The sequence below is a fragment of the Scomber japonicus genome, chromosome 7 (assembly GCF_027409825.1).
Source record: "Scomber japonicus isolate fScoJap1 chromosome 7, fScoJap1.pri, whole genome shotgun sequence".
In the NCBI taxonomy this organism is placed as follows: Eukaryota; Metazoa; Chordata; class Actinopteri; order Scombriformes; family Scombridae; genus Scomber; species Scomber japonicus.
The window spans coordinates 22609826-22635591 of NC_070584.1; the positions used below are offsets into that span (position 1 = coordinate 22609826).

At 38.4% G+C, this 25766-nt stretch overlaps 2 protein-coding genes across 3 annotated transcripts; both read left to right on the top strand.

The window, feature by feature from the left end:
• The first annotated feature begins 695 nt into the window (after positions 1-695).
• On the top strand, positions 696-5444 carry klhl26 (kelch-like family member 26). 2 transcript variants are annotated; one of them, XM_053322051.1, is made up of 3 exons: positions 696-972; positions 3176-3358; positions 3848-5444. In XM_053322051.1, the coding sequence occupies exons 1-3, from the start codon at positions 923-925 to the stop codon at positions 5427-5429; spliced, it is 1815 nt and encodes a 604-aa protein (XP_053178026.1). In that variant the 5' UTR covers positions 696-922; the 3' UTR covers positions 5430-5444. The 2 variants fall into 2 exon arrangements, with proteins under 2 accessions (XP_053178026.1, XP_053178027.1); XM_053322052.1 differs by lacking the exon at positions 3176-3358.
• A 3865-nt stretch (positions 5445-9309) lies between these two features.
• Positions 9310-24436, top strand: crtc1b (CREB regulated transcription coactivator 1b). Its single transcript, XM_053322007.1, has 14 exons — positions 9310-9435; positions 14039-14155; positions 14677-14802; positions 15757-15818; positions 16071-16165; positions 16699-16784; positions 16874-16917; positions 17198-17421; positions 18795-18946; positions 19116-19355; positions 19960-20046; positions 21733-21819; positions 21910-22084; positions 23349-24436. Exons 1-14 carry the CDS (start codon positions 9310-9312, stop codon positions 23558-23560), a joined length of 1833 nt encoding a protein of 610 aa, XP_053177982.1. The 3' UTR covers positions 23561-24436.
• Positions 24437-25766: the final 1330 nt, after the last annotated feature.

The following is a 25766-nucleotide window of genomic DNA, read 5'->3' on the forward strand; positions in this document are numbered from 1 at the left end:
ATATTATAGTTCCAAGCAGACTGTCGTAATACATGCTGGAGGTGGACCCATTAACAGGGTTGGGGAAGTTACTTTTGAAATGTAATAGGTTACAGATGACTAGTTACCTTATTTAAAATGCAATGAATAATGTAACTACTTTTCAATTACTTAATCAAAGTAATGTCACTTATTACAGTTTATTACTTTTCTAATTAATTTTTTCATGGATACTGATAAGGGAGATCAGTTTTTATTAAGCAAAATGTATCTCTCATTTGAAAATACATTAATTAGTCCATGCAGATTTTTAAATATAACAAAGATATTTTATGAAACAAAGTTAAAAGTCTGGCATGAGATTAATTCTGTGACACCATTTAAACCCATGTGTGCTCCAAATAAGCCCATGTCATGATTTAATTAAAAAAAAAGGATTAGACCTAAGAACAGCAATAGGTCCTACATGTATTCAGTTATGTTAAATATTAAATTTGCTCCTCCTGAGCAAAATCTTAAATGTCTGACTTCAGATGTAACCTCCTTTGTAATCATCAAATAATCAAGTAACTATAATTGAATTACATTTTATCTCCGTAACTGTAACGGATTACGCCGTTACTTGTACTTACTCCCCAACACTACCCATTAAGACCCAGTGGTCAGCCTCTCAGTGTCCATAGGAACCAGTATACCTGTGGCCATGTGACCGTGGCGCCGCCCAGTGGCCAAAAACACTCAGTGCAGCGGGAGGACCGGTGACAAACATCCAGTTAGGAGAGGTCATCGCCACAAGACTTTGGAAGAGACGGCTGTTCTCAGTTCATGCCTGGGTAACAGGCGTTGTCCGTACTTTTTTAACGCCATGAGGAGGGCAATTGTGCCGCTAACCTCCTGGTAATACTCCTGAAAATGCCCCATGCGTATTGTTCTGTGCTAGAAGATGGCGGAGTCGGATGGTGGGGATTTTGCCTCGAAACAGCCGCAGAGCAGGTGAGTGAGTCGGGGTGAGGCTGTGGATGTGTCCAAGGGGTCGGGCAGGTTTCTCGGTGTTTCCCAGCACAGAACGTCTGCGGCTCCGTGTCTTTAGCCCTCAGCTGCAGACCCGACGCCGCTGTGTGAGTCGAGGAAACACCGAGGATTTGCTCTGGGCCTCTAAGCTTCTACTTTGCTTCCTGCGCTTTCTGTTCATGACCTGCAGAGGAAATTAAATAAGGACATAACATTAGTCAAGTTAGAGAAGCAGACGCTCCTGTTGCAGCCTGCTGGCGTGTTGACGATTTTGTCAATTGGTGTCATGGCTCATACTGTCACCAGTCATGATGAACAGGAAACCATCAAAACACATTATAGTCAGCTGCACACAACTATGTTTGTAAAGGGGCTTAAAAGGACACAGTTCGCTCAACAAACTTAAAAAAAAAATGTGTGAAAAGTATTTGTAAAGTTTCATGCTTTGACCTGTCAGTTTTATATCATTGATTAAAACTAAATGCAACACATATTTAAGGCCAATGGTTAAGACATTTGAAAAATAAAAAAAAGTGTCAGCTATGTTTCATGTAGAATATAAAAGAATTTGATGATGTCTAAAAGGCAGATTCTAAAAATTGGGCTGGGCGGCTAGGACAAAATCATGATATTTTTAACCAAATACCTGGAAATCTATTGCAGCAATATTGTAGGTTTCTACTTATATTTTGCTTATCTATATTAATATAGACATATCTATATTGTTCACAAAGTGAAATCTTTGATAAATAATCATCAGTAATGTGGATATGATTCAGAGGCTCAGAAAATTTCATAACTTTATTGAAATGCAGAGATACTATGATATCCAAAATATAAGACATCTACTCTCATATCACAATATCAATGTAATATATATACCTGCAAAGCTCTAAGTGTGACCAATATTCAGTCAGTCAAGTCTAACCAAACTTTTAACAGGTAGGCCTACTGTTTGTAGTAACTGGATATTTTACAGTAGAAAAATAAACCAATGTTCTCTGGTGGGGACACTGTCTGCAAACACATCTTTGGCATTTCTGTGCTGCAGTGTCTCGTCACTTATCGGCCAAAATATGAGCAATAAATGTACCTGTGACAAGCTAGTAATGTTATTGGTCAAGATCTTGTACTTTCTAAATGTAAAGTTCAGTCTAGATTTTGTCCTCTTGGATGATACTTTGTGCCTCTTGAGACACCAGACTCCACTCTGAAAGTATATGTCTGTGACTTACTCATATCATCAAATTTGGCAAAATTAATAGTTCCTAATGAGATAACAACCAAAATAAAAATGAACATGAGATAAGAGCAAGTTTTGTTTTCAGTTTCATCTAAAAACTGCAGTTTTGGAAAGACTTGAAAGTATGATAGCTGTTTTCATCTGTAAATAGAAATGTGGCTGAGATGACCCATGTACACACAATCCTGAATGCGTTATTGCTTCAGCCCTCAGCCGTTTGTAATTTAATATTTCATGGCCTAATTTCCACCCCCTAACTGAAATTGTTGAACTATGGGATCATTCCTTTGGTTGTTAGTAATCTGCCCGATATTTGATTGGATGCCATTTTTGGCTTGCCTTAAACAAGGCAGGTCAGTTGATCGAGCTGAACAATTAAATTGCAGGAGGATATGGTATTGTAATTACAATATCAGTCAAAAATAATCGCAATTACAATTTATTTTTCAAAATCATTCAGCCCTATCAGTAGAAGAAGCGCTAATAATAATTCATTAATGCAAATAATTGTTAGTCGCAGCCCTGCTTCTTATGGCATAATGTTTCTTTTTGCTATAATGATGTCTCTGTGTACAGAAATGGGTGCTTAATGGCAGAAACAACATTTCTACTCATAGCACTGTTGTTTTTATTCAGTGTGCCGATATGTTCTCACTAATGTAGGCACCACAGATGAGTGATTGAATTTCCCCCTGGTTTACTGTAGCAGATTAGATTAAATTTCCATCAGACTTCTTGAGTTAACAGCAGACACTACATATCCACACACAAGTCACATATTAATATTCTTGAGCTATAAAGTCTGCCTGACTGGAATATAACAGCTTTTAGAAGCATACATTCAATTCAAATATTAATCTGGATCTGGAGAAAGTTTAATTTGAGAAGGCTGTTTGATCCCTTGATTCACTCAATGTGACAAGGCCTTTTTTTTTCTTCCAGTATGGCTAACAAGAATAGCACCCTGCGCTGTACATTCTCAGCCCCGAGCCACAGTGCCACCCTCCTCCAGGGCTTGTCAGTCTTGCGGGCTCAGGGCCAACTACTTGATGTCGTTCTGGCCATCAATGAGGAGCGCTTCCAGGTCCACAAAGCTGTGCTGGCCGCCTGTAGCGATTACTTCAGGTTAGTCTGAATCACAAGACTTCTCGTCAACCATTTCCATTTAAAATTCAAAGCACTTAGCTGATGCTCTTGTTCAGAGCCATTTACACTGAGTGCAGAGTAAGCCGCAAGTCACAGATCAATTATATTGAAAGCAGTCTAGTTTGAAGACGAAGTTAAGGAAGGAAGGATTATGCAAATGATGCAACTTTATATTTACAATACAGTTGTCCCACTGATCATGAAAACTTCAAGAGAAAGTTGTATTCCACACGGAGAACGTCAAGAAATTTGGTGAAGACAAATGATCTGTCTATACTGTAAATTAGGGATTTTTATGGTATAAAACTATAGACAGATGTACTACACAGTTTGTCTACGCTTTGTTTTCATTAGATGGTGGTTTTCCACTCAACTGCCATGGACACCACAAAGAAAGAAACCTACATTTAGAAATGATGGAATAATGAAAATATCAGTTTTAATTTCTGTTTTGTTCTTGTGTTGCAGAGCAATGTTTACTGGAGGTATGAGGGAGTCAAATCAAGATACCATTGAGCTGAGGGGTTTGTCCGCCCGAGGGTTAAAGCATATCATTGACTTTGCCTATAGTGCAGAAGTCACTTTAGACCTGGACTGTATTCAGGATGTCCTCGGAGCAGCTGTCTTTCTCCAGATGGTTCCTGTTGTGGAGCTCTGTGAGGAGTTCCTCAAGTCTGCAATGAGTGTGGAGACCTGCCTGCACATCGGCCAGATGGCCACCACTTTCAGCCTGTCTTCCCTCAAGGACTCAGTGGACGCCTTCACATTTTGCCACTTCCTTCAAATTGCAGAGGAAGAGGACTTTCTGCACATTCCCATGGAGCGCCTCATCTTCTTCCTGCAGAGCAACAAACTGAAGAACTGTAGCGAGATTGACCTCTTCCACGCTGCCATCAGATGGCTCCAATATGACGAGTCTCGCCGGGCTCAAGCTAGCAGTGTCCTCTGCCATGTGCGCTTCCCGCTCATGCACTCGTCTGAACTGGTGGACAGTGTTCAGACGGTGGACATCATGGTGGAGGATGTGCTGTGCCGCCAGTATCTCCTTGAGGCCTTCAATTACCAAATTCTTCCCTTCAGACAGCATGAGATGCAGTCCTCACGGACACTCATTCGTTCTGATGTCATTTCACTCATCACGTTTGGTGGAACGCCCTACACTGACAATGATCGCACCGTTAGCACCAAGGTGTACTACCTCCCTGACATTGCCTCCCGCCAGTTCAAAGAGCTGACAGAGATGGAGACAGGGTGCAGCCATGCTTGTGTTGCCGTGCTTGATAACTTTGTGTACGTCGTCGGTGGACAGCACTTACAGTACCGAAGTGGTGAGGGGGCAGTAGACAGCTGTTTCCGCTACGACCCACACCTGAACCAGTGGCTGCGTATCCAGTCCTTGCAGGAGGCACGAATCCAGTTCCAGCTCAACGTGCTGCATGGACAGCTGTATGCCACCGGAGGGCGCAATCGATCTGGCAGTCTGTCATCTGTAGAGTGTTACTGCCCAAAGAAGAATGAGTGGACATATGTGGAACCATTAAAACGCAGGATTTGGGGTCATGCAGGGACACCCTGTGGAGAAAAGCTGTATATCTCAGGAGGTTATGGCGTCTCATTGGATGACAAGAAAACTCTTCACTGCTATGACCCGGTAGCTGACCATTGGGACTTCAGGGCTCCCATGAATGAACCCAGAGTGCTGCATGCCATGATCAGTAGCAGAGATCGGGTTTATGCACTAGGTGGTCGCATGGACCACGTGGACCGCTGTTTTGATGTGCTGGCGGTCGAGTATTACAATCCAGAGAGTGACCACTGGACCACTGTCAATCCCATGAGAGCAGGGCAGTCTGAGGCTGGCTGCTGCTTACTGGACAGAAAGATCTACATCGTTGGTGGCTACAACTGGCACCTGAATAACGTCACAAGCATCATTCAGGTGTACAACACAGAGACAGATGAGTGGGAGAGGGATTTGCATTTCCCAGAGTCCTTTGCTGGCATTGCATGTACACCAATTATACTTCCACAAATCACCACACAACGCTAACCATCTGACCCAGCAACTGTGAAGATCTGATTCCATGTGCTCTTTTCTGCTGACTATTAAGTCAAGGTGTAAACTTAATGTAAACCACTGGTGTCTATTTGTGTGTGTGCGCGCGGGTATGTTCGTGTTTGTTCATTTGAGGAAATGACCTGAAAAGCTAAACAGCATTACTCTGAATGATGTATTATTTTCTATCCTTGCATAGGGTGAGGTAAATTTAATCACCAGACAGACCTTCATTAAAAATGATCAAATTTAGATATGGAGCTAACATTATGTCCAGAAACTTTCTTATACAGAACTAAAGGTTTGTCAGTATTTAACAATTTAAAAGTTCGGGTTACATGTCCTCTTCTCTTCTTCAGCAAATGGACCTGCCTTGCAAGGACTGTGGTGACATTCGCCCAGTAAAAATGTAATCTAAATTTAACAGCAGATTGCTGCTTGACTGCTCATTTCTGTGTTGGTTTTCAGATGAAAGCACAAATGCTACATGACTCATAAAAGCTGTGAAACTCCAAAAACACAAAGCTTAATAAATTAGATTTTACTTTTGTTAAATCTGCCGTTAAGTAATAATAATAATGGTAACCAAAAAAAATGTCGGATTTCTCATTGTCATACAGGTTTCAAACCCCTACTTTCCAAGTGAAAGTCCAGTGTATTATCCATTTAATTACCATACGCAGTTTTACAAATACGTGTGCACAGAAGTTTTTTCTACCCTTTGACCCCATGAGGGCTCCATACACTAGTTGATGAAAAACCTTTTGGTGTGACATCTTCTGTCTTTATCTTACACTTGCCCATTTGGAAATTTTAAGATCACTGGTAAGTGAACTTAAATGATACCAGAGTTTTCTTTCATACTAGCATTACCAACTTTAATAGCCGTTTATATTACTTAATTTATATGATTCAGTTTGTGTTATTTTATTACCAGTCAAAGGCTGAAGTTACAGACTGTACAAATAGTCTTTTTTATTTGATCCTTTATCAGCAGTGGTGTCACTTGTTACAAAAAGTGGAAATCTAATTTTTGAAGATAGGTCTTGAGTGGCTTTTTGCTGTGCAAAGCTATTAACTGGATCAAATGTTAACATTTTGTACATTCTTCTTGTACAGGATTTTAGCTTTTGTGATTCCTTTATATTTTTCATTGGCTCTGTTAATTGTTGTTATATTTGTTATAATTTTATTATTCAAACAATCAACCAACTAAAAATCTCTTCGTTTTACGTGTGTCTACTCAAATCTGCATGTCAGTGAACAGTAATGATTGCACAAATGTACATGAGCAGTGGAATATTATTATTTAATTTTTTTTTACTTTGAATCAGTTTCTCCTTGTTTTTTTGTTGTTTTTATTGTCACTGCCCTTGTGTTTCCTGAACTTAATCCCCCACTGACACACTACCTGTCTTGTCAGTCAGCTTAACAAACCAGTGTGGATGTCTTGCGGCAGCTACAGTACATAAATCATTTGTGTGTGTGTGTCCATGGGGGTGTCAGTGTGTGGTGCTCTTTGTATTAAACAAGTGCTACATCTTTCACACAAAACCATCACAGTATCATTTATCCCCTCAGTGGATAATAATTGATTGATTGATTGAAATCTTTAATATCTTTCAAAAAGTTAAGATTTAATTTCTGAGTTATTGCTTAAAAATCAGTAATTCATCAAAATAGTACTCAAACTGTTAATTTGTCATGGCTGATAGTGGGTTTTTTTTGACTGTATTGCTGCACTTTTCAAAGCAGAATTTATCAGACATCTGATTCAGCTGCTGAATTTAAATCAAGATTAAAATTCCTGTTTTTCTTGACTATCCATATGACCATCAACATGATGGCAGGGATGTCTGTTTTAAAACTGTTTCCTGTTTGCCTTAGTGAGTCTTTATCCTGTTTTACCTGTACCAGTAAAAGCACATTATATTGTTGGAAGTGCAATATAAAGAAACCGCTGTAGTCAAAGGGGAATGTAGACATTTGTGTAGCTTTATGTGCATCCTTTATTAAAGATGTATCATGTATTAAACATGCCCTTTAGATACTGTTTTTTTAGAGATGATGTATTTTTTCCATCAATTTAACTGAAGTGCTGCCTTGCATTATAATATGGGGAACTGTTTGTACCGATGCTGTCCCTCAGATGCTTAAAGAGTAAACAGTTTTACATAAAGAAGAAAATGTTTTATTTACTTTGAGGCTGGTTGTGTTGTAAATTGAAGCAACTTCTTAGGATTGTAGTGAAACTGAGGTTTTAGATTTCAAATAATAAACCAAGATGATACAATAATTTAAAAAAAAAGCTTCCAGTTCTGATTAGCTGTAATTTGTATTTTTCCCTCTCATTATCAGCAAAGAACATTTTAGTTGGCATTGACATCATAGATACATGGTATGCATCATACAGCTCCAGTCAAGCTTTTTTCTGTACTACATCAAACTTGTGTCTGTAGTGTCCAATGCAGAAACACTTTATAGTGAAGCAGAAGACATCTTGTGTCCAGCGGATAAACTTAACAAATGAAATATGTTTGCATATTTATAGATTCTGAAGTTTTTACCGAGGGAGAAGGAGTCGATGTAATTTTAATTTAATTTGAACAAGATTTTTTTTGCGGAAAAACTATCAGACAAAAAATTATTATTCAAAGTGGAGTATTTTATATAGATCTTATAACATGTCTGGAGGGGATCTTAAAGTCCATGTAAAGTGAGAATAAATATGTGTTCTGAGTTTGACATACCACAGAAAAGTGTGTTGTTAACCACCCTGCCAAATTTGAATGATTAAAAAAACGCCAAATATATGAAATTAGGCTTCCAAATTGTGTAAAAATCTTTCTCTGCTCCCAACACTGTGGGACTGCCCACTAAATCCTGAACACCGAAATCTTGAAACAATTTGTGAAGCCTAGCTCCACAATTCAAATCTAAATGGTTGAAATGATTTCTACACCTTTTTTAGAAATACATTTATAACCTATTTAATGTGTTTAGAAGATAATGTCTGAATTCACATTACACAGTCTTTAAATGGAGGAATTTTACTTGTAATGGAGTCATTTTACATTATTGTAAGTTAAAGATCTGAAGTTAAAGACTTGAGTACTTCTTCCACCACTGTTCATAGTTAATACAATATTAATCATTGTATCAGATTGTGTATTATTTTAAACATATCTGTAAACAGCTGGAGCAACAACATTGTTTTCCCCATCACATGTACAGAAAGCATAATTTACAATGTGTGACAATAATACAATAACAAACAACAAATAGGCATCATACTCTCTGAACCCTCCACTATGGAAGCCTTCTGCCAATGTGATGAAAAAAAATGTATGTAATGTGTCATTACGATGACAAAGTTTCTTTAAAAAAAGACTTAGTATCTCAGAATAATGAGAAACGATCTCAAAATAATGACATAGTATCTCAAAATAATACTAATAAGTCATAAGTCGTTATTTTGAGATACTAAATCATTATTTTAAGATACTAAGTCTTATTTTGAGAACGTTTCTGATTATTTGAGATACTAAATCATTATTTTGAGAACGTTTCTCATTATTTATGACTTGCAGGATCTTTTTTTATTCATCCAGTTCTCCTAAGCAATAAAAAGTGAGAAGACATATGATCAGCAGTAAATCGTGGCAATTCACTCCACAGTTGTTTTGTATGCGGGCAAGACCAAAATAAATGCAGCAGCTCCCCACAAAACGTGTATCTCTCATCACTGTCTGGCTCGAATTTCTGTGAAAGGCGACACGCCACTTTCGTGCACGCTGACCGTGCGTGATGACGACACCAGAAGGCCCTGGCGTGGTGCGTAGCGTAACATTCCATTCAGAAGAAGAGGAGAAAGATGGCGTCCTCGAACAATCCTCGCAAATTTAGCGAAAAAATCGCTTTGCATAACCAGAAACAGGCGGAGGAGACGGCCGCGTTTGAAGAAGTGATGAAAGACTTGAACATCACCAGAGCTGCACGGGTAAGACTTTCACACCCCAGGATATTTTACATTTTGTTGCATCGCTGTTTTTTGGCAGCTAAGCGACCGCTGCGGAGGTAAATCTGACCGTCAGTGTAGCTGAAGTTAATATTACCGTCCACAGCTGCTTCAGTGCATCACCACTCAATTAAGATTTCACTGTCTGCAGAAAAACATACAACTAATTCGGTTACAACGGGCTGCTTTGCGTTAAGTAGCACTGCTAGCTTGCTGGGACTGTGAATAATGTGTCTGTGGCTGATTATGAACAGTCACTGCTGATGTTTCATTGGCAAATAAACCATCAGACATAAAGCTGTGTCACTGTTTTCAACATGTTATTACAGGACAGGTGAAACACACGAAACTGGAGCGTTGTTAGATATTTGAGAGGTTATGTTGGCATTAGTTATTTTAACCAGCCTTTCCAGCTGTGATTCACCCCCGTGAACCATCCACTACTGGTTCAGCATAAGCCGTCTGTAGCATCGAAACTAGCTTTTTATTTATTAACATCAATCAAACATTACAGACTTTTAGGTAATAAAACGAGTCAGCTTTATTTGTACATATTTTTTCAAATTTAAAAAAATTATTTACTAGACTCATTTTTGCATATTCTTTTTCTGTTTTGTTTGTTTTTTTGTTTGTACTCTTGCAGTCTTGTGTTCAGTTGTTTTGTTCTGGTAAATAATAATAATAAAGTCAGCTTTATCTGTATATTTTATTTACCAGAATAATGTTTGTATGTTTTTTGTTGTTTTTATTTGTGCTTGCGCAGGGTGTTTGTGTTATTATTTTATTTTGATTAATAATTTAAAAAAAACGGACCACTTGATTAATTTTTTTAATATATATATATATATATATATATATATATATATATATATATACAGAGTAATGTTTATATATTGTTTGTACTTGTGCAATTTTGTGGAGGATTTTCTTTGTTTTGGTAAACAATAATAATAATAAAAACATGCATAGCATAGCCTTATATTCATATGATTTAGTTTTTTATTTGCCAGAACAATGTTTGTTTTATTTTGGGGGGTTTGTTGGTGTTTGTGTTTTTCTTTTCTTTTGTTTTTTTGTCTTTTTGAAAAACTTTTAATTTGTGTCATACACTTCAGTTATTCTATAATTTAATGTATAAACATCTCCAAATTCTCTTATATATAAACTTCATGGTATAGAGACAGCACCTGAAGGGGGAACAAACAACAAAGATCGTATAACTGGAAAAATACTGTACAAACAACAGAAAAAAAATCAAGAGGCAGAGCTTGGTGGCTCTTTGTTTTTGACATGGCTAATATCCATCCATGGTGACCATCCATAAGACTGTCCATTTTCAGCTGTACTTTTGCTGTGACCTTTTCCATAATAAACACCTTCATTCACCTTTTCTTGCCATTGTTTTATGTTCGGGGGTTGTGGCTGCAACCATTAGATTGTTTAAAAGTTTTTAAACGTAAGTTCCTTTTTAAGAAAAACATTTTCCTTTTCATCAGATAAGTTTCAAAGTTTAGTTTTGTATCCATTTCCCTTTTTTTAACATCCTCCCAGTATTCCTGTAGTTTTGCACAGGCCAATAAGATATCTGAGAGGCCCCTTTGGTGGCAACAATCCCTCCAACATAATCCTGAAGCATTTCCATTTTCAGCCATTATGACCAGAGATCTGAAATACCGAATTTTGACCTTCCAGTCCAACTACCTCCAATCTTGACTATTTGTTAGTTTATGACCAGACAGGCATGATTCCTCCTTTTTGTTCAGAAATTACAGTGTTCAGTTCCTGTTCCTATTTTGTAATACTCTTTCTTCAACTTTGTGTTTGTTTGTGCGTGTGCCGTCGTGTGGAGGATATTTGTGTTGATTTGTTTTGTTCTGGTAAATAATAAAACATTTTAAAAAATTAGCAAGCATTAAATAACCCACCTGCTTCTGTTTTGCTGACTCCAGCTCTCAGCTTTTTATGGAGCGTCACAAGGACTAAAACTAAATATACAAATATATAAATAATTATATAATGAAATGCTTAAATAAATGGATTAATAAAGAATTGTGCAATTTAGTAATTGGTTAATTTAATGTTTAATTGTCACCAAAAAATCACAAATTAAACTGCATTTAATATATGAATGTGACATTTATTTGTGTATTCATGTATTTTTTATAGATATCTATACATATGTACATATGTGTGTGTGTACACATGTATAGATGGATAGATTGATTGATAGATAGCTATATACTTTATTGTCCCCGAAGGGAAATTTGTCTTGGGCTCCAAGTGCTGAGACCACTGCCGCCATAGTTAAAAGAACAAAGAATATAAAAGTAAAGTTGCACATTTGCACAACAATAATACATGACAGAACAACAGAATAATACAGTTATTTACTCATATTAATTAATTAATTAATTCACTTATTCTATTTATTTAATTAACTTTAATTTATCCATAGTGTAATTTGTGGCAATGGCATAAAGAAATGTGTCAACTTAATCCATCAAAGGATGGAGCCTCTGATTGGTGAATGAATAGTATTACAGACTCGACCAGATCAGGGATCATGAAAACAGCTTCATTAATTTCTGTCAGTCTGGGCCGATATCGTTCCAATTTGTTCAGGGAGGCCCTCAGTCTGATCTAAAAAAAGTACAGGCACTGGCATTTGCCTCCATCTGTTCAGCTACGGCCAACATAACTGCCATTGTAGTTTTCTTTAAGGTCCACACTCCGCACAGTGTGCTACCGTCCTGCATTAGGAATAACCAGAAGATTAAAGTTCAACCACCAGTCACAGGGCAGAGTCCTCCCCCTGACTGATAGATTAAGTTGATACATTCATTCATTCACTGCAGTATGTCACACTATGGATAAATTAAAGTATATATGAATCAGTGGAAAATATATAAATAGATTAATACAAATGTGAATAAATGAATAAGTAAATAATTTACGTGACAGTGACTGTGTTTCATTATATAATTATATATGTAATTATTAATATATTTAGTTTTGGCCCTTCAAACCCTCCATATATTTATATTAAGATATAGTCGTTAAAAAATAACCGATGAGTTTGAGATTTGATTGATTTTTAACATTTTAATTAATAAAAAGCCCACATATTTTTTGGTTTCAGCTTCTTAAATGTGAGAATATGGTTCTTTTAAAAAAAATATCATTATAAATTAAATAAGTTCTGGATTTTGACACACTGATGTTTGAGAAGCTGTGATAGGCATTTTCACTATCTGACAATTTATATACTAAATTCTTATTTATGGATTAAACCAATTAGAAGATTAATGGAATAATTGATAAATTATGAAAATAGTTGTTAGTTGATGCTGTGGTTCACTCAAACAATGTCCTCGATTGAAGTAGTGGCATGACCTGTCCTCTCTGACCAACAGTCACAAACCCAAAGATATAAGACGCTAAGGACATTTTTGGCTTTTCGTTTTTTTTTTCTTGATAATTTGGGCTGTGTTCATGTGTATGGCATCAAATAATGGGTTTCAATGGGGAAATTATTGTCCTTAAGGATCCCAGAGGAAGTTTAAAAAAAAAAAAACTTGACAAAGCATAATACCACCATATGGTGTTGCTAATCATTGACATGTCCCAGACTGTGACAGTCCCCCCCAAAATAATTCACTTTGCATTTAGTATAGAGAAAATATTTCATTTTTTTAAAACATTTTTTCCATTAAAAACAACTGGTTTTATATGTAAACAAACTAGCATTTAAAGGGTTAAAATCCTAAAATATTAATGAATATTTGACATTAATGACATGACTGATGTTGGTTAAACAAAATAATTACTTGAAAGTGGAAAATGATATTAGATTTTAATATTTTATGGCTGTTTTTTTTACACAGGCATTTTTGTTGCAAAGGAACTCTAAGTAACACTTTAACTTTAACACTTTATTTTTTTCAGCTCAGTTAACCACAAAAGAATACAATTCTTGTTTTGCCAGGAAACTTTTGGGCTAATTGTTGGCCCTATGGCTGGAAATGATACCCATTTACCACATGCTACGTCAGTGTAAAGCTGATCTGAACTGCCTGTTAAAGGAGGGAAAACAATTAAAATTGAACAAGTTAGTTTTGTGGTCTCTTTCAGATTTCTTTTATGTTGCCATTCAAACATCAATCCACTTCATTTGTTCATATCATTGTCGATTATAACTGCAGTCCATGAGAGGACCTCCGTCACAGTATTTTTGTTATGACACACGTGACTTTTTTGACAATGGCTAATGAAATGGGCCCGGTGTGTTATATGTTGAGTCTAACTGTAATTACACCAGCTGTCAGTCAGGTGTCACTTTCATCAGCTGTGATTTTATTATGATTTTTTATTATGATTTTTTTGTTTGTTTGATTTTGTTTACGTTTACTGTTCATGAAACAGCCACATCTGCCTGTCTCATCATGTTTCATCCGTCAAAATTGATCCCTTAACCTCTCACTTTACCACTGTGGATTGGCCAGGCATCATTCATTTTCAGCATAACTTTTTTTGTGTATCAGATCAATCATTCACTCATGCTTTCATGCAATTTTACTTTGCACAGTTGCAGTTACAGAAGACCCAGTATTTGCAACTAGGGCAGAATCGTGGACAGTACTATGGAGGCTCACTGCCCAATGTCAATCAGATTGGAAATGGCAACATTGACCTGCCTTTTCAGGTGAGCCCTTAGCCTCTCTCGGCTGGTAAATCAATGGTTTGTTCTCGTCTAGTGTACCTTTTTGTTAGCTGTTGATGAAAAAATTGGACATAAAAAGGTTGCAGGTGCATCTCCAGTATTGATGAAAGATTGGCCTAAAACAGAATTACCATTTAAGCCATTTACCAAAGTCTGCAGGCTTAGCTTAGGCTATGATGGCAGTAAACCGTCACAGTTGTGTAGACAGACCAGTTTGTCTTATGGTTCAGGAGCGAAAGGAAGCCACACGTTTACTACAGGTTACCAGTTCTGCCCTGCAGTGTAATTTGGTTCCTAAATTTTAAAGTATATCATTGCTTGTCATGGCTTTCCATCTTTAAATACATTTGCCAACTCAAGCATCGGTATGGGGGGCCCATGGCTTGACTCATTTTGAAATGAACACATTTGCACCATTGATCCTAAAACATTTTTGGCAAAATTTTGTTGTGTTATGAAGCTGTTTGTCTGGCCTCATTGACCTGAGAGTGTGTTTACTTTAGAACTCGGTGCTGGATACGAGTCGGACAACCAGGCACCACGGACTGGTGGAGCGTGTTTACCGTGACAGAAACCGCATCTCGTCTCCACACCGTCGGCCGCTGTCGGTCGACAAACATGGACGTCAGATATCCTTTTTTCTGAAATGTGTTGACTGTGTTTGTTATTTCTTCGGGAAAATACTTCAGCTTCAGTCTGTTTAGCCTACTTCCAGTAATAGACACACATAGGTAATGTTGTTTTAAGTTCAGTTAGTTTTATGATTTAGATATTTCCAGAGATTTAACATTCTGGTTGAGATGATAGTCAACGACTGATACAGTGTTAAACCTGTCCAGGTAAAATGCATGTGTATTAGACTAATATGACTGTGATTATTTGATTCATGGGCATACTAAATCTAAACAAGCCGTGCACCAATACATACCAACAAATCATAAAAAACAATTAACGTTTGAGATAAATGGTTTGTCAACACATAAAAACACCAGAAATAGAAGGAATCATCTCTGCTCAGCTCCAAGGAGCTGCATTGTTCAATAGATTCGGTCTGCATTTAAAGGGTGCTATTCTAGTCTTTTGACCACTCAAAGCATTTTTTCAACACATGTTAACGTTAACCCAGTCACACAACATTCATACACTGATGGTGGAAGCTGCCACACAGGGTGCCAACCTGCTCATCAGGATTTAAAACAAATACCCCATTTACACCTGACACTACCATGCAATCTGTATCTGGATACGTTCCCTCCTAATTTGTATAATAAAGATCAAATCCCATTGATCAGATCTTACTATCTAGTTAATGTATTCAGATTTCCATCATATGTTGGTGAACTTTTTGTTTCACACATACAGAGCCAGACACCTAATTTCGATAGTATTATTCTTAGAAATGTATTCCACTATTAAAATAACATGAGACTGAAGCTAGTAACTGGATCCAAATGACACTTGTGTGTGGTAATCTATTATGTATCAGGTCTATTAGGTTTAATCAGCCAAGAGGCATGAAATTATGGATTAGCTCAGATCCATTTTTCATCCCCTCTAACTTTATTACCCTTAACTAAATTCACATTGACAGCTGTCCTTACAGCTCAGTTTACCTCTCCCCACCGCCAGACACTAGCTGGAGAAGGTAAGCCATCTCCTTTTATCCGTTTGCCAAAATGATAGCCAGGACAAACACAGCTCTCAAAAATTAAACTATATGACACTCTACAGCCTCGTAACTACAAACACTTGGCTGACACGAAGTCAGCCACACATGGGCTGTATTATGGCAAATATATCTTAGTAATGAAGAGAAGTGACAGAAGAACTGGTACTGTGCCTTCATCAGGGATTTGGTAGAGATTTTGCTGACTTCTCATCTTTCCAACACCTACAGGACAAATTCAGACTCCGCCTTACATCAGAGCGCCATGAATCCTAAACCCCAAGAGGTGTTCGCAGGGGGATCACAGGAGCTGCAGCCTAAACGAGGTAATGGTAGATCCAGTTACAAAGACACAGAGCTGCTTTTATTTATTAATGTATGGTGTACTAATACAAGCAGCAAACTTTAAATGACTTGAAAAAGTTGCTGTCACAAAAAGTTGTGCAGTTGCAGATCTAGTTTCTCAGTGAAATATTTATCAAGTAAATGGATACTGATCTCTGGCAAAGAACTACTTCAGCATGGTGTTTCAATGCTTAGCTGGCTGTAGAGGAGTAAAATCTCTGAATGGAGCTGACTCTGGGTGATCTAAAGAAGAGGATCAATAATTCACTGTTATACATGGAGTATGTCTTTTTCTGTGTGAGGCTCTGATATATAAAAAAAAAACAGATTGGCTGGCATCCACTCAGTCTGTCTGATGGTCACCTTGCTATTTTTAGACACTAAGGGATCTTGTGCACAGTGCTCTATTCTGCTTGACTGGCTGGGATACTGATGACTCATTTCTTGCACTGATTTTGAATTGTAATATGTTTTGTCATTGCAAGCAACTGTGTCTTGCTGTTTCACTAATTAGTACTGCTGCTAACAGTGCCTGGGACGGAGAATTCGGAGTCAAACGCAGACAAGGACGCGCAGAAACAGTTGTGGGATGACAAGAAGGTACTGATGGGGGAAAAAGGAAAGGCTGTACACTTGTTTTGATAAATGTAAACCACTTCAGATTGCTCATGTTTGTGTTTTGTCATCAGGATGATTCATCAACGCCCAACACATGTGATGTCCCAGGAATCAAGTGAGTATCTTACACACTCATGCATTTATTTATTAGTCTTTTATTAGATATTGTGTCCTGTGTTTATAAATATTTAAATGCTATTTCAGGGGCTTTTCAATCCTGAGGAATAGGATGACAAAGTTACAGAAATTGTATTATGGCAGATTATCAGTGTCTTTAGTTGGGAATATTCTGTATTTGTGTTGGTCTGTCAAAGCTTAGTTTTTATAGTGTCATAGAAAAAGCAAAGTAATATCAGAATAGTTATCTTATGCCTGACTGAACTTGTGTTTTTTAGTATATACCCATCACCAGACCAGGAATTGAACCCATCCGTGCTCCCAGCTGCGCACAACACCGGAGGTTCGCTGCCCGATCTAACCAACATCCAGTTCCCTCCTCCGCTGTCCACCCCGCTGGACCCTGAGGACACTGTGGCCTTCCCCTCCCTCAGCTCAGCCAACAGCACAGGCAGCCTGACCACCAACCTCACCCACCTGGGCATCAGCGCTGCCAGCCATGGTAACAACTGCTATTTGATCTTTTGTAAGGTGGAAAGGGAGAGCAGATGGTGTAAATTTCACAGCACAAAGGAAAACTGCTGTATACTGTCCACTCCATTTGCAGTTGAATAGATTTTATAATGAACATTGTTTTTGTACAAAGAGATTCATGACATTGTGTGGGAGAAAAGTTCCTGAAATGTTCAGTTGAATTAGACTTTTTGCTCTACTTTCCGCCTAGTCATGTTGATGCCTGGTTTACTTTATCAAATTAAAAAATTAAGAGAAACAACTATCTTTGGGATTCTCACAAATCAATTTCAAATCTTAGTGTCAGGATTTGATTCAGAATCAATTCTTAATTCAAAACCGATCCTTGCTTATGTAAATAGAAAGGTTCTTGCTCCAGAGCACTGTGTCCTTAACCATTCAGTCATCTCCTTTGTTCACTGCAATGTGTAACATAACTGGCAGTCCAGCTAACTGGGCTTGATGAAGGTCATTGTTTGACAGTTAACGCAGATAAAAGATGCCAGACTTGCTATCAGACATCTTGATTTCTTCAGCGACACAGGATAGCGAGAATAAGTTTGCAGATGATCTGAGTGAAAAAGGGAGACGAGCAGCACTACCTCTGGTGTCTTATTGTGGCAAGGAGCTGCGCGGTTGCTAACTCTTGATTGGGTGATCAGGAGGAGTAGGAGATCTTTCTCAGGTGTTGAAGCAGAGCGTCATAGCGTCAACCAGCAACCATGCCTCTTAGAGGATGGAGCATGTACAACATAGAAGTCATATCAATCAACTGTATAAAAGACATTGTCAACTTTCAAGTAGTACAGAATAACTCACACATCATTTATGGTTTATTAAATCTGAAAAATTCTCTAAATATCTTTTAAAATATAACAAGGTACAATTTTTAGTCTCTAGTGTAAGCATGTGCTGTGTTGGCATGAGTGCAGAGTCTGGATCAGCAGGCTGCTGGCTGCTTATTTTATCATTTCCGATGGCTTGGCCTCATCTGAGCTGATGATCAATTTGGCTCAGCAGCGTCAATTAGTCACTGCCTCTCTCAGTTGAATAACTGATGTAGAAAAAACATGTATCATCTAAGAGTTATTTCAAAAAACACAGACTGATGTCAATGTCACAAACTTTAATTTTCCTTTTAGACTGTTATGATATCAAAATGTGCACATCATACACAGTTAATTTACGGTGATTTTAGATTCTTCATTTCATTATCATGGAATTCAGAGGCAGGTCATGAGATGGATAACGTTTTTGAAGTTTCTTTAAATAAGAGTGAGTAGTGCAAGTCATCATATTGAAATGGTGAGGTGCTGCTGTTAGTTCTGTTCTCAAGTGTACTGTTTCTTTCTTCCTTGCCAGGGATCCCCACCTCCTCTCAGCCCACCATGACTGTAACGGCACAGCGCCGTCAGCCCCCTGTGGTGCCGCTCACCCTCACTTCTGACCTCCATCTTCAACACTCCCCACAGCAGCTCTCATCCACCCTGTCATCGCCTGTTAACATCACGCAGGTAACGTTTTGCTTGCAGCTTAACTTAAAGTTGTAGTTGACATTTTTACAGTTCTGTTACAACCAGCAGTGGACTTACAACTAAACTTGTACTCAAGTGACAGTCACTTTGGTGCACATCACACTTGATGGGCCTGGCCTAAACAGAATCTTTGTGCGTCTTTCCTCAGGCTTTGCCAACAGAGTCGTTGACCCTGGAGCAGCAGCTCTCCCAGTACCCCCTGTTTAACCAGCTGACGGCTCAGGCCCAGGCTCAGCTGATCAGCGACTTGCAGAAGCAGCAGCAGGCCTTGCCTCAGGGCATCCAGCTCATTGCCTTGCCAACTTCAATCTCCACTGGTTCAGCCACTGCCAGCAGTCCCTCCCCAGACAGCCAGACCACCGCCAGCATGAGCATGAGCATCAGCTCGGTAAGGCACCCGGAGGTCTTGTCAGAAACACCAAGTTAAAACACAGACAACTATGATTCCGATTTAATGTCTTGGATCCTATTGCTTATTCTTGAGCTGTTTTCCCACCGTATTTCCTTGAACGTTTTCAGACAATCCAAATTATCCCCCAGCAAACAATGATTTGTCATTTTGTAGAATGATTCACAGCTGCCAGGAAATTATGTCCAGTCATCTTTTAAGCAGAAGGTTTTATTAGTTGATACTAACATTTTTCCAAGGAAACTGCTACCGTTTTTCCAGCTTTCGTCTCTTCAGACGTAGTTGATGTAGGTCTATGACATAAATACTGCATACTTTTCACCATCATTATAAAATACACTAGTTTAGATTAAACTTTACCTTTCAACTACATTTATTCACCCAAGAGAATGATGATAAGATGTTGCTATTGTACAATCACATATAGACACACTGGGCAGTGGTGGGGTGAGTGTTCATATTTACACCCTCTGTACATAATTAGTAGACCCTTAGCTGATGCCATCTCACATCCTGTCCTTTTGAGATTTGTGTGTGACAGGCATGGAGCTTAGTGCTTAGCTAACCCTCTTCCCTCCAACAGTACCGCAATCAGACTGGCTCACCAGCCACTCAGTCTCCAACCTCCCCAGTCTCCAATCAAGGCTTCTCCCCCGGCGGCTCGCCTCAAGTAAGGGCCCACCCACCGAGCTAGCTGCTTTTTGGGGAAGGGCTTTGCGCCTGGGGGAAAGCTAATTGTAGATACATTAGGCTGCTTTTCATTCTTTGTATCAACAGTTAACCCACCATGGTGTCGACAGCTGCGTAACTCATTTCCTCATCACCACTGTCACTCTGTTCACTGTGTGCATGAAAACACGGCAGTACTTTTTTGATGGAGGCCCTGATCACTTGATAATATGTTAATGTAACAAAACTCATAAGTTAATCGTATGACCTACTCATGATTGAAACAATATGTTTATGTAGTGAGCTGTAGGGATGTCTAAATAGTTTCACAGGACAGGAAGTATATTAGCTTTCAAAGTGATTCTTGCTTATATTTTGGGTCTACAGATACACTTGATTATTGTCAGTCAGAAGTGTTTTAGCAGTTAGTTTGAGCACAGAGCCTCAGTTTACAGCTGGTATATACATAAACATAAACACAACATGTCTCTCCCTCTGTTGGGGGAAGAGTCATCAGAGCTTTATTACGTCTTCAGTAAAACATTTGGCAGAAAGGCAAAGGCAGCTACATGTGTTTTAATAATAACACTTCACTTGATGTGTTTAGTGTCCACTTGATGGCAAAAGGCCACATCAAGAAAAGCAATTACTCTGACAAAAAGCAAAAAATAAGACATGAGATAAGAGATTAGAAATATTAAACTCAAGAATAAGAGGTCAAACATACACCTAAAGATGGGGCTTTCATTCACTGATTAAAATTGCTCACCTGGGACTCTACCACTGAATGAAAGCCTATCACAGTGTTGACTCCATTTGTTCGTCAATGATTTTCTCATTGCAAAAAATATATTTTAAAGGGGAAATTCCAGCGTGTTGTCCTTATTTTTGATCCCATGCCAGTGTCTGACTGATCAGTCATGACATTTTACTCATCACCCCTGTTGCAGAGATGTGAGAAAATGTCTCCTTCAGTTCTAATTCAAATTCAACAGAAATCATTTGCCTTAGTTTGAGGGAAGGTAAACACACAGAGTAGGTCACAAGAAATCCCTGCAGCCTGAGCCACAGCTGCTCAAAGACAAACGATGATCTCTAAAGCTTTAGAGGCTCATGCTCCTTTTCCTGATTGACTTTATGAAGTTTCTCACATCCGTGCAACAAGGACAGTAAGTAAATTAACCTGACTAACAATGGACAGAAATATAAGTATAACAGTCAGTTTGACAGATACTAGAATTTCCCTTTTAATAAGTGTACTTGTGTTTGTGTTATCATGAACAGGGCTGCGGCGGTCATCACATCACTGTCATCGTCACCTAATCATGTTCATATTATCACTATCACATTACTCCAATGTCTCAGCTTTACTGTGTCATGTTAAAATGATTCTTATATGAATGGAGTATGTTAAATTTGAATAACAAAAAAAAAATCATTCAACATCTTTGTTTAATTAGCCACTGTTTTTTTAACCTTTGGAAAACCTAACCATGACAGCCCTCCTCATGAAAATCATTTGCTTTACTCACTGCTCAGTTGTGTGTTTTGCTTATTCCATCGCTGAAATGTCTGCTTATCAGCCTATAACTTGCTCTTCTGCATCGTTTTGTTTTTGTGTTTAATAGTTGTTGCTTTTCTTTACATCTGGTCTGATCTTTTTTTGGCTCACATATCTTCCTTACAGCATATTCCCGTGGTGGGCAGTATATTTGGCGACTCCTTCTACGATCAGCAGTTAACATCAAGGCAGACCAACGCTCTTTCTCATCAGGTGACACTAAAAAATAGGTTGCAATGAAAGAAATGTTCACATCAGATTGTCCCTGATTTTACTCTTGAGCTCCATTTCTCTGCTTTTCAGCTGGAGCAGTTCAACATGATCGAGAACCCCATCAGCTCCACCAGCCTTTACAATCAGTGCTCCACCCTCAACTACACGCAGGCAGCCATGATGGGTCTTACCGGGAGCAGCTTACAAGATTCGCAGCAGCTCGGTTACAGTAGCCATGGCAACATCCCCAACATCATCCTAACAGGTAACCACACCACCAGACGCACTTTTAGCTCACTGTACTTTATTGTATACGTGTGACTCACTAACACAGCTGTGTCCTCCCGCGGAGGGTTTCAGTTGTTTGGTCTCACAAACTTTCCAGCCTCTATTTTTGGATGCAGTGTGTTTTGAGGTAGAGCAGAGTGACAGGCAGGAGAGGCGGAGGATGACAGACTCACAGAGGGAGGAGATCAGGAAATGAGAGAAAGAATTGAAGAAGAATTGAGGTAGGGATGAAGAACTGAATGAGAAAGATGAGACAGAGGAATGAAAGAGAAACAGAAACTGATGAGGAGGGATTAAGACTGGTCGACACGTGACAAACTCCTGCATCAGTTTCAGCTGGACTTCATGGTATGTTTTCTTTCAGTTTATATAAATTCCAGTTCAATAACACACTCAGTCGTCTGATATTTTATGATACCATTTACCTGCAGACGTAGTATATATATTTTTGGGGACCCACACCCTCTGTCCTCTAATGCAAAACTGCCAAAAGCTCTTCCTGCCCCATGTAAAATTGTCTAGATCCATGACAGGCCACAACCGCACACACTATTTGTATGGACATGTAATAATGTCTGCTCAAGATGTAACATGGTTGCATTTAATAGTTCTTGTGAAGTGAAATAGTGAAATATTATTTTAAGGAGATTTTTATAGATTTCTTGTATCTACACATCATTACTTCAGTTCTGTCCACCAAATTAAAACCACAGGAAGCACTGGCTTGTTAAATACATTAAAGGTTGATGAAAGCCATTTAAATGTAATAATCTTGGATGACATCCCAGACTTAACTATTACTCTGTAATACTAGTTAAAACTGGCAAAACAATGTTACCTTTAGTCCCTCTTTACTGTGCAGAATAACGTATGTGCAGAGTTTAACACGAGAAGGCTGTTTTCACATTCATCTGCTGAAAGTGGAAAGTTTCTTTGAGTTCACCTTAAACCTGGCGTGTAGCTACAAGCATGATTTGTGACATCACAAGTAGTTTGAAGCCAATCTTGATCAAGTATACAACTTACAAAAGTGTGATGTGGAAACCGGAAGTCTATAATGCACACACTTGAGTTGAGAATGATGTGGAGAAAGAGTAGGTGTCTTTTTTTAAGGATTTTTATCATGGTAGCTGAACACTTTTTGAGGATAAAACATGTCACAAAGCTTAGTATGAGGATTATTATATGTTCTTAAACATGTCTCAAGAGGATCTGTAAATGTTTGATGTCACGTATTCCAGTCACAGGTGAGTCTCCACCGAGCCTCTCCAAAGAACTGACCAACTCCCTGGCAGGCGTCGGCGATGTCAGTTTCGACACAGACTCTCAGTTCCCACTGGACGAGCTGAAGATTGACCCCCTCACCCTGGACGGACTGCACATGCTCAACGACCCCGACATGGTGCTCACCGACCCTGCCACCGAGGACACTTTCAGGATGGACAGGCTGTAATGTGAGATGCTGACTGTGGCAGAGAACAAGAAGAAAAAATAACCACACTAACTTGTGAATGGAGAGAAACAAAGGGCAGGATGAACCCTCTCCCTCGTTGCATGGCCGTCCAGCTGTCCGACCTCACCCTCGACTCCGTGAAGCCCTTTGAAATGATGCGCCGCCAAAAGACAACAGGGAAAAAGACATCCAGTGGCTTGCCGGGGAATGGCCTCGCTGTCGTTTTGAATGAGATTGGTCGCTCAGCGCTTTTGCTAGCCTGCTATGTTTACAGTGTACCATTACATGCCACATATATTCCAAAAAAAAACGCACATTTGACTTTTTTTTTTCCTTTTCATATCCACTTTAATATTACTTTTTGCTCATATTTGCTTGTAGCAGGAAGCTGCTAGGACATTGGGCTACCCATAACCATAAAAACAGCTGTGTTTGAAAAAAAAAAAAAACAAACACGAAAAAAAACTACCACGGCCGGTTTGCTTGCTCCCTGAAATCAGATGAATCGGTTTTCCCATCATGCCGTAACGGCTTTCTATTTCACACTCAAAGCTTTATTTTTGACAACCAAATGTTATTTTCATCATGTACTGTATGTTTTTATGCTTTATGTATTTATATGTTCTATTTATTTATTTGGTTAAAGATTTTATATTCCATTTCGTAATTTCAATTTGATGCCAAATGCTCTCTGTAGGCATAGTGTAAAATTGCACTGATGTAATTTGTGTCTATTTATTAATTACTAACATATTTATACATGTGTTTATTAAGCTACTTGGTTAATGAAGGAGTGCAAAACCTCCCCATAGTTGCTCTTTGGTGTTCGATGTGCCATTCTCTGATACAGGACGTGGTAGATGTTGCCATGCTGCAGACGGTCAAATCAAAATATCATAGTTTTTAGCACTGGTCCATAAAATGCTGCGTACTCCAGAAATGGGTTGGTTTTACGCCAGTTGAATTAACTTTTTCTGAGAAAATCATCAGGTATTTCTATTTAAATAGAAAGCAAGGAAAAATGCGTCCAAATTGATTTTCTGCTCTGAAAAGCCAATATCTCCAGACTGGTCTTTCTTTCAGGGAAGGAAGCTGTCTGTTTTTAAACCAGAGAACTCTAAAATCTTAAATCTTTTTAAGTCGTCACTGTGAAATCACCTGATTTTGCCTTACATGAGTATTCTACTGTTCTACTTAAGTGTCTAATGTGACATCGTATTTTCGTAACTTATTGTGACATTTTCTTGTATTTGAGAGGAACTTTTGGTCAGTGATATTTGTGGTTATGTTGTGTAAGGTTTGACAAATCATGTACTGTATTTTGTAGCGGTACAGTTTATAGCCAAATTGTTGTTTTATAAAGTGCGTCAAAAAACAAAACAAAAAAACTTCAAAGGATGGGTTTAAAATATTCGAGAAGGAGTGCAAATATGGGGAGGCTTTTTGCTCCTAAACAGGGAAGCTCTCACAAAAACGCTGTTGACTTTTGACACAGGAGTCCTCAGTGAGAACCATACAAAGTATACAGATTAATGGTTGATTATAGCATATTGAAGGGTAGCAAAGCCTCTAAGTGGATGTTTTCATATAATGTAAATTTGAAACTTCATGAATATATTGAGACTTTATTGTAGAATTTCTGATGACTTCATTTGTTTAACTAGATGAAGTATATGAAAGTTATATTTAAGAGTGTATTTATATGTTTAAAGTATTGTATCGGATCTGCCCCATTCATTCAGTGTTGTAAACAACACAAATGATCATAAAAACAATCAGGGATGTAGTAGAGACTAAAATTGTTTACGCCTTTTCAACCGAAAAGTGTTTACAAAAGTTTTATCTGAAAATTTCTACACCGATATCATCTCGCACTACATCCATGACAAGATCCCTGTTGTAACTATTTTGCCAAAATGTTCAGAACAAATTGGCTGAAATGTTTAAACTGTGAAAACATACAGTGACTTCTGCCGTGGCCTTTTGTCAGAGTTTCCCTGAGAGTTGTGTGTCAGTCTGTGGGATCATGTTTGGTATATTGTAATGTTTGTGTACAGACGTGCTCATCATTTACTCGACTAAAGCGCTGTTGGGAAGAGGTCCCGACCCCCACGAAAAGGAATCACGTTTGGTTTACTGCACACCTCTACAGTTGTACCATTTGTTTCCATTTAAGTGGTCATCGTCTACTGCACATCTCCATCAA

Coding starts and splice junctions, on each gene's coding strand:
- klhl26 (XM_053322051.1), top strand. CDS start 923: ATGGCGGAGTCGGATGGTGGGGATTTTGCCTCGAAACAGCCGCAGAGC. Junction 973..3,175: donor TCGAAACAGCCGCAGAGCAG/GTGAGTGAGTCG, acceptor TTTTTCTTCCAG/TATGGCTAACAAGAATAGCA. Junction 3,359..3,847: donor GCCTGTAGCGATTACTTCAG/GTTAGTCTGAAT, acceptor CTTGTGTTGCAG/AGCAATGTTTACTGGAGGTA.
- crtc1b (XM_053322007.1), top strand. CDS start 9,310: ATGGCGTCCTCGAACAATCCTCGCAAATTTAGCGAAAAAATCGCTTTG. Junction 18,947..19,115: donor CGCCTGTTAACATCACGCAG/GTAACGTTTTGC, acceptor GTCTTTCCTCAG/GCTTTGCCAACAGAGTCGTT. Junction 21,820..21,909: donor CCAACGCTCTTTCTCATCAG/GTGACACTAAAA, acceptor TCTGCTTTTCAG/CTGGAGCAGTTCAACATGAT.